Here is a 15955-nt window from a genome sequence, read left to right on the forward strand (position 1 = left end):
AGAAACTAATCTCTATACGAGGAAGGTTTGCCTTGATATAGCACTTATCGGGACAATCGGACGTCTGAGCGCCTTTTTAAAAATACATTTTTTAAAAAGCCTTCATTGTTTGGAAAGTCCCATGCTCTGTTAAAATGCAGACTGAGGCTTTCTCTGAGTAGCTCCTGAGTTGAGCGTCAGCAGCAGACTGGGGTGACATGAGCCCACTAGGTGGAGTTTCCGATGGCGTTGGCTTTCACTGCTTTCTAGCCCAGTTACAGCGGGGACGCCCTCATCCCTGTGTGAGCGCCAGAGAGGTTACAGAGCCGGCGCTCGGCCCTGAGCCTTTCCCCGCACTCAGCATAACAGTTCTTCGATTGTGGAGAGAAAAAAGAAACAGGGTCAAAGCGATGGAGTCCGAAAGCATCGAGCTGAACGGCGATCCGAGGAACGGCGGCAGAGCTGGGGATGTGGGAGAGGTAGGAGCGGCTTTGTCACTGAGTGGCTGCAGTTACACAGACACACACAGGCAGAGAGTCCGCTTTGTGGACAGTGCGGGCGAAGCTGGAGTTCAGAGCGAGCCCCAAACCATCCCACTGGCCTCACCACTCACTGCTCCTGGCCAAAGGTGGACATGTTTAGCTCTGAGCATTAGGCCCGATTTTCCTACCGTTCTATTGTAACATGGAGATTATAGAAACAGCATCAGGGAATGCAAACATTGTACATAATAACTCCAAATGAACGCGTCCATAAAATATTTCATTTGAAATTTAAGGATGGCCCAGAGATGTTGCAATCGGTTGACATTAGGGAGTGCTTTCCCAGATAACGGGCTTAAAGACAGATATCTGGAATAAGAATTGATCGTACTCCTGGTTCCGAGTAAATGGAAGAAAACAACTTTGCCAAATACATTTCTGTTTCTTGTTCATTTCATCTGAAGTTTTAGACATTAGTCGATAAATGATAAATGCAAACACTTCTTCAAAAGCAGAGTAGAGATTTTCGCCACTACTATTTATTATCCTATATTACTTTATAGCTGGGACGAGAGGCATCTCAATAATAACGTGTACCGTAGTTCAATGTATGTCAAATGTCAGATAATGTTAGACGTGGGGATGTCTGAATTCTGATGTGGAGGAGCCGGTGTTGGACTGGGTGGATAAAGTTAAAAATCACACATCACCAGGTTATAGCCCAACAGGTTTATTTGGAAGCACTAACTTTCGGAGCACTGCTCCTTCATCGGTTGGTTGTGGAGCAGGACCATAAAGACAGAGTTTATATCTAAATAAGTTGTCTTATGGTCCTGCTCCACAGCCACCTGATGAAGGAGCAGCGCTCCGAAATAAACATGTTGGATTATAACCAGGTGTTGTGTGATTTATAAATTCTGAGAAATTCGAACGGTTCGTAGAACTTTTATTTGGGCAGCCCATATTCTGTGGTCGGAGGCATTCGGATTTCATTTGTGGACGACAGGTGTCACGATCTCCGTGTGACCTGGCTAGTTTGTGGACGTTCATTTTCAGGCATACACAGTAAGTAGGTGGCATTGGCAAATTGGCATTTATTATCCATCCTCTAGTTATAACGGTGGTTTGTGAGGTCAGACTGGGTAAAGAAAGCAGGTTTCCTTTCCTGAAGTGAGACCATTTTCTGTTTTAAAAACATAAACATAAAAATCGCTGAAATTCTAAGCAAGTCAGGCAGCATCTATAGAGATAATAGAGCTATTGTTGGAGGTTGAGATGACCTTCCAAGATTTTTTGTTTTTGTTTCTTATTTCCACCATTTGCAGTATTTTGCTTTTGTATCTGTCTGATTCATTTATTGGCTATGTGTGACACTGAGGAGAAAATGAGGACTGCAGATGCTGGAGATCAGAGCCGAAAATGTGTTGCTGGAAAAGCGCAGCAGGTCAGGCAGCATCCAAGGAGCAGGAGAATCGACGTTTCGGGCATGAAGAAGGGCTCATGCCCGAAATGTCGATTCTCCTGCTCCTTGGATGCTGCCTGACCTGCTGCGCTTTTCCAGCAACACATTTTCGGCGATGTATGACACTGGTTATTTGTCAAACCCTAATTGCCACTTTCTTTAAAAAGGACAAGCCATTTCAGTGTGCAGTTAAATCTCTATTGTATTAGTAAGAGTCATATTATCCAAACAGAGTCAGGAAGGCCAATTCCCTTATTCCCTTTAGTGATTGGTTAGCTCAGTTGTTTGGATAGCTGGTTTACAAAGCAGAGTGATGCCAACTATGTGGCTGTTTTCCTGCACCAGCTAAGGCTACCATGAAGGACTCTCCTTATCAATCTATCCCTTCGCCTCAGGCATGGTGACCCGCGGGTTAAACCACCACCAGTGTACTCTTTCTAATGAAAGAGCAATCCTATAGTATAGTCTAAGACTAAGGCAATTTTACTTTAGACTATAACTAAATGATTCGCTACTGTTTTAAATCACTTTATCTTGCATCCTAACACATGATATTATATTTCTTGAGTGATTTATAAATGTAAATGATTTGAATATTTGCATGCATATCGATGGATTTTATCCACTACAGTAGTCTGTCCTTGTTGTTTCTTACAGTGGGTATACTGTAAACCTGGTTACCATATGAGCAAAATATAACAGATCAATATTCTGAGCCTTGTCCCATTTCTTCAAATCCATTAATGCCTATTAATTTCCCATATTACCATTCCCAAATCAAAATCAGGCAGTGCTTTCATTTTTATTTTTTATCTGCTTGACAACAGTTTCAAATAACAGTTTAGCAAATTGACCCCACACACTTGAGGTATGGTCACCATCTAGTATGGCACAATTGAATGAATTGGCAATTAAGATACTCATGGACAGACTCAAGTCTTGTACATCTAATGAAATATTTTTTTGCTGCTCATCCTTATCATATTAATCATTGGAACCTTCTGTTTTGAGTGCCTCAAATACTTGACTCCTGATTTTGTGGACACTTCTTTAGATAGTGAGACAAGACAAACCTATTACTGGTAATTATTCTCTGAGTATTGCTGGAGTCATTTGTTGTTGGGTATCACCTTAATCTTGCATTTTCCTTGATCATGAAATCTCTTAAAGTTATGATTCCTTCAAAACATCTTCCAGCAGTTCTTTCTTTGACAAGCACTTGTGCCTAGCCCCAATTTGACTTTGAGAGTCAGTAATCAGGGAGTCCTCCATTCCCTGCCTCACTACAGAATTTCCACCATCTGTCAAAACCAAAAGTTTGAATGCAAGTACAGACTTCAGAATTTCTAGATTGAATTTCTTTAGTGTTTTTTATAAACATCTCAAAATCTATGATATATTCCTACACTGACTGATTGTACATCTTCATAAACTTATCAAATATTGAAATTGCCTTGAAGGTTTCCAATAAGTCATTTTTTTGTAAATTCTGTCCATAACTTGAGTTGGAGTCAGTAATCCCACCTGGCAGGTGGGAATAGATTGAGTTGGGATATCTGGTCGGCATGGACGGGTTGGACTGAAGGGTCTGTTTCCATGCTATACATCTCTATGACTCTGTACCTCAATTAGTTACATCCAGTTCCAAACATGCTTTATTCCTAATCTTATTCTGAAGTGATTGTAACAAGGTCGACCTCATGGAATATAAATTCCCTGATTGACCCAGATTTACAGCCACAAGGCCTAGCTGACAGATAAAAACGGGAGTGTCAGACATCTTGTTCACTCCAAGAACTGGCTCTGAGGAAGCTGGATCAGTGTCAAAGACTGTCCACATGTAAATAAGTGGTGACTTGGTGATGGGATACCAGCCTTTGTGAAGTTATTTCACACTGCTTCCTGGTAAAGAAAATCCAAAACCATACTTTGCTTCTTGTTGGCTAGAGAAATGACCCAATTTCACGTTTCCAACATGTTCTTCCATTATTTAATGTTTCCAATTCCAAAAAAACCTGGAACTAATTGTGGTTCATGATCCTAACATGCGACTTCCTCATAAAAGCTGCCAGTAGCCTTGTCTTATAAACAGAGATTACCTTCTGCCTACCTGAAGAGATCAAGTTAAATCCTGTGCTATCATGTTTAACAGGAAGTTATCCATGTACTAAACCAGGCAAAGATGGATTTCTGTGACTTACAACTGTTTTATCATTAACCTAGAGTTTAGCAAAACTACTATTTTCCACCCTTTCCTTGGACAGAAGCCAGTTTCATACTGTGGATATATCCAGCTCTTTTATGGTATGATAATATCAAGGTTACCATGGTGGGCTTTGAAGTCATGTATCTGGAGAATTAATCTAGTCCTCTGGTTTAGTAGTCTACCTATATCACCACTATGCTGTCATCTCATCACAGAAACCTATATCTTTTTCTTTATAAACCACCACCAAATCACCCATTTCTCCAATTAAAAGACCAGTTAACAATCAGTGCCCACAGGGGACAGTGCAACAATAACAGAAGGAAGGGTTGGAAAAGAGGGAGGACAGTAAATCAAAATAGTTTTGGAGGGGGAAATAATGCACTGCAATCTCAATGAGCTCTGGAGACCCTGCTGTTAAGTAGACTCCAATGAGCATCATCTACACTCAATTAACCCTGAAGCTATCGTGGTCTACCCTTAAAGGAACCTGCATTTCTAACATTGCCAAGACAAAGGACATCACATGATATTCAATACGGCTATAGGATTGAACCAGCAGTTGTGATACCAATAACAAAGGCAGGTACTGAGGTTCTATAATCAGACTTTCAGGAGCTAGAGTGGAAGTTTAAAAAGTAGGCCCAATCATGATAGCGAAAGCAGAGATAGAAAGTTAAGGAGAATCAATGTGTGATTTGAGGTATGTTATTAGGAGGGAGGACTTCAGATATGTGGCTTTGGAACCAGTTTTGGGATATGAGGTCCCTCTTCAAAAGGGACTGGTTGAACCTCAACCGGACTGGGACCTGATTAAACAAGGCAAACTAAAAAGTACAACAAAAGAGACAAATGCAGATTTAGAATGCAAGTTTGTAAAGAAAATATGGTAAATAATATTGCTACGCATGAAAGATGTTTTGTAACATGCTCAGGAGAACTTTGCTTCTCAGCCCAACTAGAAAAGAGCATTGCTGGATATGATGCTGATGATTGAGAGGGACCAAATGTTTATGGGGCATCTCTTGAATCAGAACAATCATCATATGGTTCGATTTAGATTAGTAATGGAGAAAAGCAAGGAACAATTTAATGTAAACCATTGACACTAGAAGAGAACTAATTTTAATGGGCTGAAAAGTGATCTCGCCTGGATAAGATGGAACCAAAGATGGACAAGAAGGACAGTAATTAAACAATGCATGATCATTGAGTAGGAAGTACAGGAGATACATTTCAGCAAGTGAGAAGGTAGGATAATCAAAGCCATGGTTTTAAAGACAATGAGGGAGATAGAGAATATGATGGAACAAATGATGTTTAATGTATTTCAGATGACTTGTTCAAGAACTACAGATATAATCCAGACTTGGAAGAGAACAAAATCTCCTACAGTGCCGCTTCATGTTATTAACAGATTAAATGAGTGTGGTATGAATATCTGGTATGCCTACAACTGTGCTTTACTAAGCTGTGGATAGCATAATTGGATAAGATCCCATTGCCAAGGAAAGAAATGTGACCTTCATTCCCTTGAGTCAGAGCTGGAGTTGAACACATGTTCCAAGTTAAAGACGGTATTGCTAATACAAGGTAGCATTTAATTCTCTCACAAACTACAGCTGAATAATACTGATAGTCAAGTGATGAAACGTAAACCTATTAATGTACAAATTTTGCATTGATGTAAAGGGGACATTGTTAAAAATTATATAGTAAACAAAGATCTCAATATTATTACTCAAACCTTTATAACATAAGAAGTATCTATTACATTACTTGAGGTTTTAAAAAGAGGAAAAATAGAAAACTTCAATGAATACACACTTATATTTCTGTTTAAGAAGGGTGGTAAAGACAAGCCAGTGAACTATAGACCGGTGAGCCTGACCTCGGTGGTGGGCAAGTTGTTGGAGGGAATCCTGAGGGACAGGATATACATGTATTTGGAAAGGCAAAGACTGATTCAGGATAGTCAATATGGCTTTGTGCGTGGGAAATTATGTCTCACAAACTTGATTGAGTTTTTTGAAGAAGTAACAAAGAAGATTTATGAGGGCAGAGCAGTAGATGTGATCTATATGGACTTCAGTACGGCGTTCGACAAGGTTCCCCATGGGAGACTGGTTAGCAAGATTAGATCTCACGGAATACAGGGAGAACTAGCCATTTGGATACAGAACTGGCTCAAAGATAGAAGACAGAGGCTGGTGGTGGAGGGTTGTTTTTCAGACTGGAGGCCTGTGACCAGTGGAATGCCACAAGGCTCGGTGCTGGGTCCTCTACTTTTTGTCATTTACATAAATGATTTGGATGCGAGCATAAGAGGTACAGTTAGTAAATTTGCAAATGACACCAAAATTGAAGGTGTAGTGGACAGCGAAGAGGGTTACCTCAGATTACAACAGGATCTAGACCAGATGGGCCAATGGGCTGAGAAGTGGCAGATGGAGTTTAGTTCAGATAAATGTGAGGTGCTGCATTTTGGGAAAGCAAATCTTAGCAGGACTTATACACCTAATGGTAAGGTCCTAGGGAGTGTTGCTGGTTCATAGCTCCTTGAAAGTGGAGTCGCAGGTAGATAGGATCGTGAAGAAGGGTTTGGTATGCTCTCCTTTATTGGTCAGAGTATTGAGTACAGGAGTTGGGAGGTCATGTTGCGGCTGTACAGGACATTTGTTAGGCCACTGTTGGAATTTTGCGTGCAATTCTGGTCTCCTTCCTATCGGAAAGATGTTGAGAAACTTGAAAGAGTTCAGAAAAGATTTACAAGGATGTTGCCAGGATTGGAGGATCTGAGCCACAGGGAGAGGCTGAACAGGCTGGGGCTGTTTTCCCTGGAGCGTTGGAGGCTGAGGGGTGACCTTATAACAGTTTACAAAATTATGAGGGGCATGGATAGAGTAAATGGGCATAGTCTTTTCCCTGGGGTCAGGGAGTCCAGAACTAGAGGGCATAGGTTTAGGGTGAGAGGGGAAAGATATAAAAGAGACCTAAGGGGCAACTTTTTCACGCAGAGGGTGGTACGTGTAAGGAATGAGCTGCCAGAGGATGTGGTGGAGGCTGGTACAATTGCAACATTTAAGAAGCATTTGGATGGGTATATGAATAGGAAGGGTTTGGAGGGATATGGGCCGGGTGCTGGCAGGTGGGACTAGATTGGGTTGGGATATCTGGTCGGCATGGACGGGTTGGACCGAAGGGTCTGTTTCCATGCTGTACATCTCTATGACCCTATGACTCTATAATAACTCAAAAAGGTACCAAAAGGTTGGATGAAATGTAGGTTGAAGGATTGTAATGATGGGAATGAAGCATTTTATATTTTAGACATCTTCAGAGACCAACCATTCCTGTGCTCGTGTTAATTTTTCATGTCAGTTGTCCTGTGGCATGTGTCCAGGAGGATTTGTGCTATCATTGCACAAAGTTACATCAAACCCAGAGAGTTAATAGGTAGCATAATCTTTCATCTCACCAATTTCGGTGGAATGTGATCCAATGTAGCAGGGTGAAACATGAGTATTCAGCCAACCATAATCATTGATGTCAATTAAAATAACAAGAAATGTGCATGGCATTGTGAATACTATGGATAAAACTTTTTGGCTGAATGTAACATGTTTGCAGATGACACAAAACAAAGCAGAAGTATGAGTTGTGTCGTGTAGAGGATACAATGATTTCTCAAAGGGTTTTAAAGAAGTTAAGTTGGTGTGCAAAAATTTGGCAAATGGACATATAATATGAATAAATATGAGATTATCCATGTTGGTTGGAAAAGTAGAAATACAGAAATACTGAGAAGCTGGGAAGTGTTGAACTTTGAAGATTTAAACTGATGTTCAAATGAAGCAAGGGCGATGTGCGAAAAAAAGATCTTCAATTGCTGAAGTAATGCTCTGACTAGAAATGCAGTGGAGACTGAGATATTCAAGAGGGCATTGGATGATTATATGAATAGAAAGGGTGTGCAGGGATATCGGCAAGTGTAGTCAAAATGGGTTGAATGGCCTCATTCTGGGCTATAATAATTCTGTAATTCTGTGATCAGCGTGATTGCATTGAATTGTGGAATTGTCTTGGAAGGGCTGAATGGCCTACTTCCTGTTCCATTTTCTTACATTCTTAAGGGTGGTGACCTGCCCTCTAAGAGTTGTCAGTCCAATTAGAGTGAGCCAGCAACCTCAGCAGCATCAGTGCTAATGTGACCCACCACTGAGGCTGCACCTGAAGGGAGAGAACACATTGACACAAATGAAACCATGGGGATAAGATATCATTGCTGCCTCTGAGACATTGTTGAGAGAGGAACAGGATTGGCAGTGCAATATCCCAGGATACAGGGTCTTCACCTGAGACTGGGAAGGAGGTAAAAGAGGAGTTGGTATAATAGTTTTGATCAGGGAATTTATCACAGCAGTAAGAAAGGATGATGTCCTCGAAGGCTGCTCAAATAAAACCATGTAGATGGAACATAAAAATCAAAAAGATGCAGTCACATTGCTGGGAATGTACTATAGGCCACTGAGAGAAATAGAAAAATAGGCACATAGGCAAATTTTAGGAAAGTGAAAAATTAATAGGGTAGTGATAGTAGGGCATTTCAATTTCCCCAGCATTAATTAAAAAGTTAAAAATCTCACAACACCAGGTTATAGTCCAACAGGTTTATTTGGCAGCACCAGCTTTCAGAGCGCAGCTCCTTCATCAGGTGGTTGTGGAGTATAAGATCATAAGACACAGAATTTAGAGCAAAAGTTTACAGTGTGATGCAACTGAAATGATATATTGAAAAAGACCTGGATTGTTTGTTAAGTCTCTCATCTTTTGGAATGAACATGTTGGTTTCAGGTCTTTCATATGTAAATCGCAGAACTTTTTAAAAATTACATTCTCAAGTGATCTTTAACAATTGGTGTCATGTCGGCCCAGATAGTGCATTTAAGGTGTGAGTTGCTCAGTGTGAGACTGTCTGTGTCACAATGTTTAGACTGATTCTAATGTAAAAAGTGGATTTACAGAATCTTACATGGATTCATGCAGTTTTTGAGCAAAATAAAATGTAATTCTGCAAGTACAAATTCACCCCACAAACTTATATGTGTGCATGTGCATGTGGGTATGTGTGTGTGGGAGGGGTGGTGGTTATAAATGTCTGTGAGAGAATGTGTGTATGTGTGAGTGGAAAGGGAGGCGTATTTGAGAGGATGGTGTGTGAGTATGGGAGCTTATATGTGAGCATATGAGGGAGAGCTTGTGTATGAGATAGAATCCGTGTGTGTGTGTAGTGGAGTGGAGTCACCTGTAGTGTGACATGAACCCAAGGTCCTGGTTGAGGCCATCTCCATGGGAACCAAAGTTGGCTATCAGCCTTAGTTCAGTCACTTTGTGTTGTTGCCTGTCCTTGGAGGATGGTCACCCAAAGGTCTGAGGCCAAGTGTCCGAGACCGCTGAAGTGTTCCCTGACTGGAAGGGAACACTCCTGTCTGTTGATTGTTGTGTGGTATCCATTCATCCATTGCCATAACCTCTGCTTGGTTTCGCTAATGTCCCATCCATCAGGGCATCCTTGCTTGCAGCGTATGAGATAGACAACGTTAGCTGAGTCGCATGAGTACCTGCCACATACAAGATGGGAGCATTAATAACGGTAGTCATAATGTGAAAGGAGCAGAATTCTTAAAATGCATCCAGGATAGCTTTTTAAGAGGACAACAACATTATAATATCAACTGTAATAATCCTACCAGTTCAAAAGATTATTTGATAATGTGAACAGTTTCACATGTCTGCATGAAATAATTTTCAACAGCTTCCTATTCATTGGCAAGTGTTGATATTTAGCAAAATATGCCCCGAGACAAAATATATTTTTGCACTACAGATCACCACAATATTTGCTGCCAAAATAGTTGTACGGTGACTTATCAGGACCCAATTATAAAACCTTTTTCACTGTCCACTACACTTCTAATTCTGGTTCATACATAAATTTACTAACCATGCCTTCTAAATTCTCATCCAAATTATTCATATAAATAACAAACAATAGTGGACCCAGCCTGGATTACTGTGGAACACTGCTGGTCATAGGCCTCCAGTCCCAAAAATCAAACTTCCACCACCATCCTCTGTCTGTCTGCTACTGTTAAGTCAATTTTGTATCCAATTGGCAAGCTCATCCTGTGATCTAACTTTACTAACCACACTACTTTGTGGAAACTTGTCAAAAGCTTCACTAAAATCCATGCAGACCATGTCTACCACTCTGCCTTCATCTATCATTTTGGTCACATCCTCAAAAACTCAGTCAAATTTGTGAGTCATGATTTCCAAGCACAAAGACATGCTGACTATCCCCAGTCAGTCCTTTCCTCTCCAAATGCATGTAAATCCCATCTCTTAGAATCCCCTGCAACAACTTACCCACCACTCATGTCAGATTCACCAGTCTATCATTCCCATTCTTCTCCTTTCAGCCTTTCTTAAATTAAGGCACAATATTAACCACCTTCCAATCTTTCAGCACCTTACCTGTGGCCGTAGATGATATAAATATCTCTGCTGGGACCCCCACAATTTCCTCTCCAGCTTCCCACAATGTCATGGGATACACTCGATCAGGTCCCAGCAATTTATGTAACTATCTTTTTAAAGACCTCAAGCATCTCCACTTCTGTAATGTGGACTGTTTTCAAGACATCAATATTTATTTCTCCAAGTTTCCTTGCCTTAATGTCTTTTTCCACAGTAAATACTGAAGCAAAATATTAATTTAGTATCTCTCTCATATCCTGTGGTTTCACACATAAATGACTTTGTTGACCTTTAAGGGGCCCTATTCTCTCCCTAGTTGCTTTTTTGTTCTTAATGTATTTGTAAAATCTCTTTGGATTACTCTTTCGCTTCTCTGCAAAGGCTATCTCATATCCCCTTTTCGCCCTCCTGATTTCTCTTTTAATGCCCTTACATCCTTTTTACTCTTCAAGAGATTCACTTGATCCCAGTTGTCTATACTTAACATATGCCTCCTTCTTATCTTAACCAGAGGCTCAATATCCTTAATGTCACTGATGAGATGAGGGTAGTGTGATGTGTCAATACCTCCTGTACCTTCCAATTCTGCATGGTTACCTTTGGAGTTTATTTGAGCTTGGCCCCCTCCAATTTCTCATCAACCTGCTGTCCTTGGTAACATGTGCAGATACAAAGTCAAGTTCCATATCCATGCCAGTGCAGTCTAGTTTTGCCTCCACACAATAATTCTCAATGTTTCCACTGCCTCAGGGTTGCTTGCCCAATGCTCAAACTCGAGCGAGTCAGAATTTTCTCCAGTTTAGGAAGACCAAAGGCATTTCCTTCACTCGCCACCACAAACTCCATTCCTAGCCACAAATTCTGTCGTTCTCATTGACCACAGTCTCAAGTTAAACTAAACTGCTCACAGTTTTGCTGTCTTATAAGACATCCTTACTGCTGATGTCAAATTCCTTTGCAATAAAAGCAATAAACTATTTGTCTTCCTAATTGCTTGCTGCACCTGCCTGTCTACTTTCATTGACTGACTGGTGTACAAGGACACCCGCATCCTTTAGTATATCCACACTTCACAATATATGACCACTTAAATAATATTTTTATTGCACACAAATGTATAACTTCACATTGAACAATGTTGTATTGTGTCTGCAAGCATTTGTCCACTCACTCAGCTTGTGTAAATCACCTTGAAGCCTCCTTTCCTCCTCCTTACAACTCTCAATCCTGCCCAGTGATGTGTCATCAGCAAATTTTGAAATGTTGCATTTGATTCCCTCATCCAGGTTATATGTGAATTTTGAATATCTGGGGCCCAAACACTGATCCTTAAGGTACCCACGAGTCAAAATCTGACATATGGAAAAAGACCTTTATTCCCACTCCCGTGTGTTAATCAATTATTAATCCTTTCCAATGTATTACCCCCATCCCATGTCCTTTAACTTTTCCACTAACCTTTTATGAAGGACCTTTTGAACATCCAAATACATCACACATCTACTGGTTCTCTATTATCTGTTCAAATTATTGTTACATGCATAATTTGTCTTTCATAAACACATGCTTTGTCCAAACTCATTAATGCTTGTTGTGTTATCACATCTCTTAAAGTAGACGACTCCAGCATTTTCCCCACTACTGGTGTGAGGCTAATTGGTATGTAAATCTCTACTTTTTCTCTTCCTTTTTAAATAATGGTGTTACATTTGCTACCCTCCAATGTACTCCCACAGATCCAATACATTGAATATCTTCAGGTCCATATCCTTTAGTTACTCTAGGATGTAGATTATCAGTCCCTGGTGATTTGTCAGCCTTTAACCTATTAAGTTCCCCAGCACCATTTTGTTTACTAATACTGATTTCCTTCAGTTCCACCCCCTCTCTGAACCCTGGGTTCCCTTTCTTTTAATTCATTCACAGGATGTGGGCATCACTGGCTGGACCAGCATTTATTGCCCATCCCTAATTTCCCAGTTAGGACCTATAGTGCTGTGGGTCTGGAGTCACATGTAGTCCAGACCAAGTAAGGATGGTAATTCCATTTCCTAAAAGACATTAGTGAACACAATGGGGTTTTCCAAAATTCATCAATGAATTGATGGTCATTATTGGATTCATAGTTCCAGATTTTTTTTTTAATCGGAATCAAATTCCACCATCTACCATGGCAAGATTTGAACCCAGGTCTCAAGAATGTTAAGTATATCTCTGGATTAACAGTGTAGTGATAATACCACAAGGCTGTCACCTTCCTGTATGTGATTCTTTGTCAAATGCTATCAGATTATGGTCAGTGAAACACTCCAAGATATTTTGCAATGTTAAAGACACTGAATTATTGCAAACTGTTGATTTTGAAGTTCTCCTTTCTCATCCTCATTTTCAAACCCCTCCATGACCTCTCTCTCAATGATTCACTTTCTCCTCACTCATATCCTCCTCAAGCCCTACACTGTCCAAAACTCCATTTTGTTCCATCACTGGCCATTGTTTGTGGCCATTTCTTCAGCTGTCTCAGTCAAATGCTCCTTAACTCCCATTCCAAACACTTTGCTCCCCCTTCCTTAAGACATCACTTAGAAGCTTCCTCTTCAACCAAGTACAAAGACAAATGTTATGGATGCTGAAAATCTAAAATAAAAACAGAAAATGCTAGAATTATGGAGCAGGCCAAGCAGCATATGCAGAGAGAAAAACAAAAAGTTAGCTTTTCAGGTCACATCTGTAAAGGGGTTAATGTTAAGTGTAAATAGAATAGTCAGCGTCATTGATGATCTAAGACCACATGATAACCAGAACTTTTGGGAGGTGATTTTATTTGGATGTCTCATGTAAAGCCTTTTTCCTGCTCAATGTTCATAATGTTCAATAAGAAGTAACATATATCTACAGTCTAAGTTTCTGCTGTCTTAATAAAACCCAATCCTAGATATAACTAAACAACTAAAACAGATGGTAATAACTGACCAGCACTTGAGAAGTCCACAACCTGAAATATTAACTCTATTCTCTTCTTATATATATTGCCTAGTCTGATCGCCAGTAATTTTTCTCTTTAGCCAAATACATGGTCATCTGATTTATGGTCTCCTTCTTCGCCTTAGTGTTAATTTTTGTTTGTTTATACTATGTGAAGTGCCTTGGATGTTTGCCGATGTTAATGATTAATGCCAGTTGTTGACGGAATGCAAATACACTCAGTAATTCAGTGAACTAATTTACAATGCCTGAATTTAATTTGTTGCTAATCATCTCAGTAGAGACATATGTAATTGCAAACATTTTAGGTTAACATGACTTAATTATGGCTTGAATTCAAACTCCAGATAAAATTTCAGTTGTACAGGAATTATGAATGTAGATCATACTTTGGTCTTGCATGGAAAAATGTTATTTCATGACTTTTAGATTAGATTAGATTACTTTACAGTGTGGAAACAGGCCCTTCAGCCCAACAAGTCCACACCGACCCGCCGAAGCGTAACCCACCTATACCCCTACATTTACCCCTGACCTAACACTACGGGCAATTTAGCATGGCCAATTCACCTGACCCTGCACATCTTTGGACTGTGGGAGGAAACCAGAGCACCCGGAGGAAACCCACGCAGACACGGGGAGAATGTGCAAACTCCACACAGTCAGTCGCCTGAGGCGGGAATTGAACCCGGGTCTCTGGCGCTGTGAGGCAGCAGTGCTGACCACTGTGCCACCGTGCCGCCCAATATAAATTAAACAAAACTCCAGAAATTGGCTAGCAATTACATTAGCCATGATTTATAATTACGTTGAACTTCAATCTATTCTCATTTGCTTTGCCACTTGCGTCCGTATACAGCCTAATCCTAATTTACAACAATTTGTTATTCCGAGGTTTAAACTCCATTATAATTTTGTTTGAGCCTTCCCAAACATATCAATGTTCTCTTTGAAGGGAGGGTGCTAAATATTGCACTGTATTCACTACAGGAGATTCACTAATGATTTACACAAGGTTTAATTGCAGAACAAAACATGTAGTCTTACACTCTGATGATATATCCTGGTATTTTCTTAGCTACATTGATCACTTCATATTGTTTAGATACTCTCACTGAACACTTAGAAATTCTAAGAAATCCATATGATGCAATATAAAAACAAATGGATGTGAAAAAAAGGAATAAAAAGATAGGAATAAAAACAACAGGGATCACCAAGCGAATTTTTCTAAAAGAAATTACCATCTTCCTTTATCCCTCTTTTATTGAAATTAGAAACATTTTAAGCTTGAGGATGTCTGTACAGAGTACAAAAGAAAAATTTTGAAAACTTCTCATTTCGTAATGTAACAAATTATATTATTTAATTTTTAAAAATGAAAAAAGTGAAAAGTGTTAAGAGAAAATGAAATTAAAATAACACGCCAGCAAAGTGACTTGTGTTCTGTAATACCTGAAATTGTTTAGAATGGATGTAGTTACAGAATCATAGAACTCCTACAGTACAGATGGGGTACAATCAAGGCCACACTGACCTTCTTAAGGGCTTCCCATCTAGACCCTGACTGCATCCCCATGATCCTGAACTTACAATAACTAATCCACCGAGCATTGAACAATTTGGACAACTTCAGCATGGCCAATCCACCTAAATTGCTCATCTTTGGACTGTGGAAGAAAATCAGAGCACCTAAAGGAAACCCATGCAGATACAGGGAGTTGATGCAAACTCCATACAGATACTGAAGGCTGGAATTGAACCTGGGTCCCTGGTGCTACGAGGCAGCATGCTAACCACTGAGCCATCATGCTGCCATATATGTAGTGTACCGTTTGGTCTTTTGCATAGAGAAGGAACAAGCTAGATGATTTTTCAGTTGGTGTACCCCAGGAATGGTATAAATGATGAAGAAAGTTAGTGAGTAGAGATGTTCTGGTATAAATCTGGAGTAGGTCATCTGCTGTGTGATTCATGTCCTACAACCATGGCTCAATGCTGCCATTGCTAGGGACCCGGGTTCAATTCCAGCTTCAGGTGACTGTCTCTGTGGAGTTTGAACATTGTCCCTGTGTCTGCGTGGGTTTCCGTCTGGTGCTCTGGTTTCTTCCCACAGTCCAAAGATGTGCAAGTTAGGTGGATTGGCCAGGGATGTGTAGGTTAGGTGCTTTAGCATAGGGGATACAAGGATAGGATGGGGACTGAGCCTGGGGATGCTGTTCAGAGGGTTGAATGGACTTATTGGGCCAAATGGCCTGTTTCTACACTATGGGGTTTCTATTTTTTTAAAAAACTGCCTTG

General features: G+C 40.2%; 1 protein-coding gene across 1 annotated transcript in view; it reads left to right on the forward strand.

Annotated features, from left to right (window-relative positions):
• Positions 1-208: 208 nt before the first annotated feature.
• LOC122558993 (ninjurin-1) overlaps positions 209-15955 on the forward strand; it is a 62245-nt gene continuing 46498 nt past the window's right edge. Inside the window, exon 1 of the mRNA XM_043708027.2 lies at positions 209-458. Coding sequence (XP_043563962.2) covers positions 390-458 — 69 coding nt within the window. The 5' untranslated portion in view covers positions 209-389. The remainder of the gene's footprint in view (positions 459-15955) is intronic.

Source organism: Chiloscyllium plagiosum, unplaced genomic scaffold (assembly GCF_037043375.1).
Source record: "Chiloscyllium plagiosum isolate Xiang-an unplaced genomic scaffold, Cpla_swu_hap1 HiC_scaffold_14, whole genome shotgun sequence".
NCBI classification, from domain to species: domain Eukaryota; kingdom Metazoa; phylum Chordata; class Chondrichthyes; order Orectolobiformes; family Hemiscylliidae; genus Chiloscyllium; species Chiloscyllium plagiosum.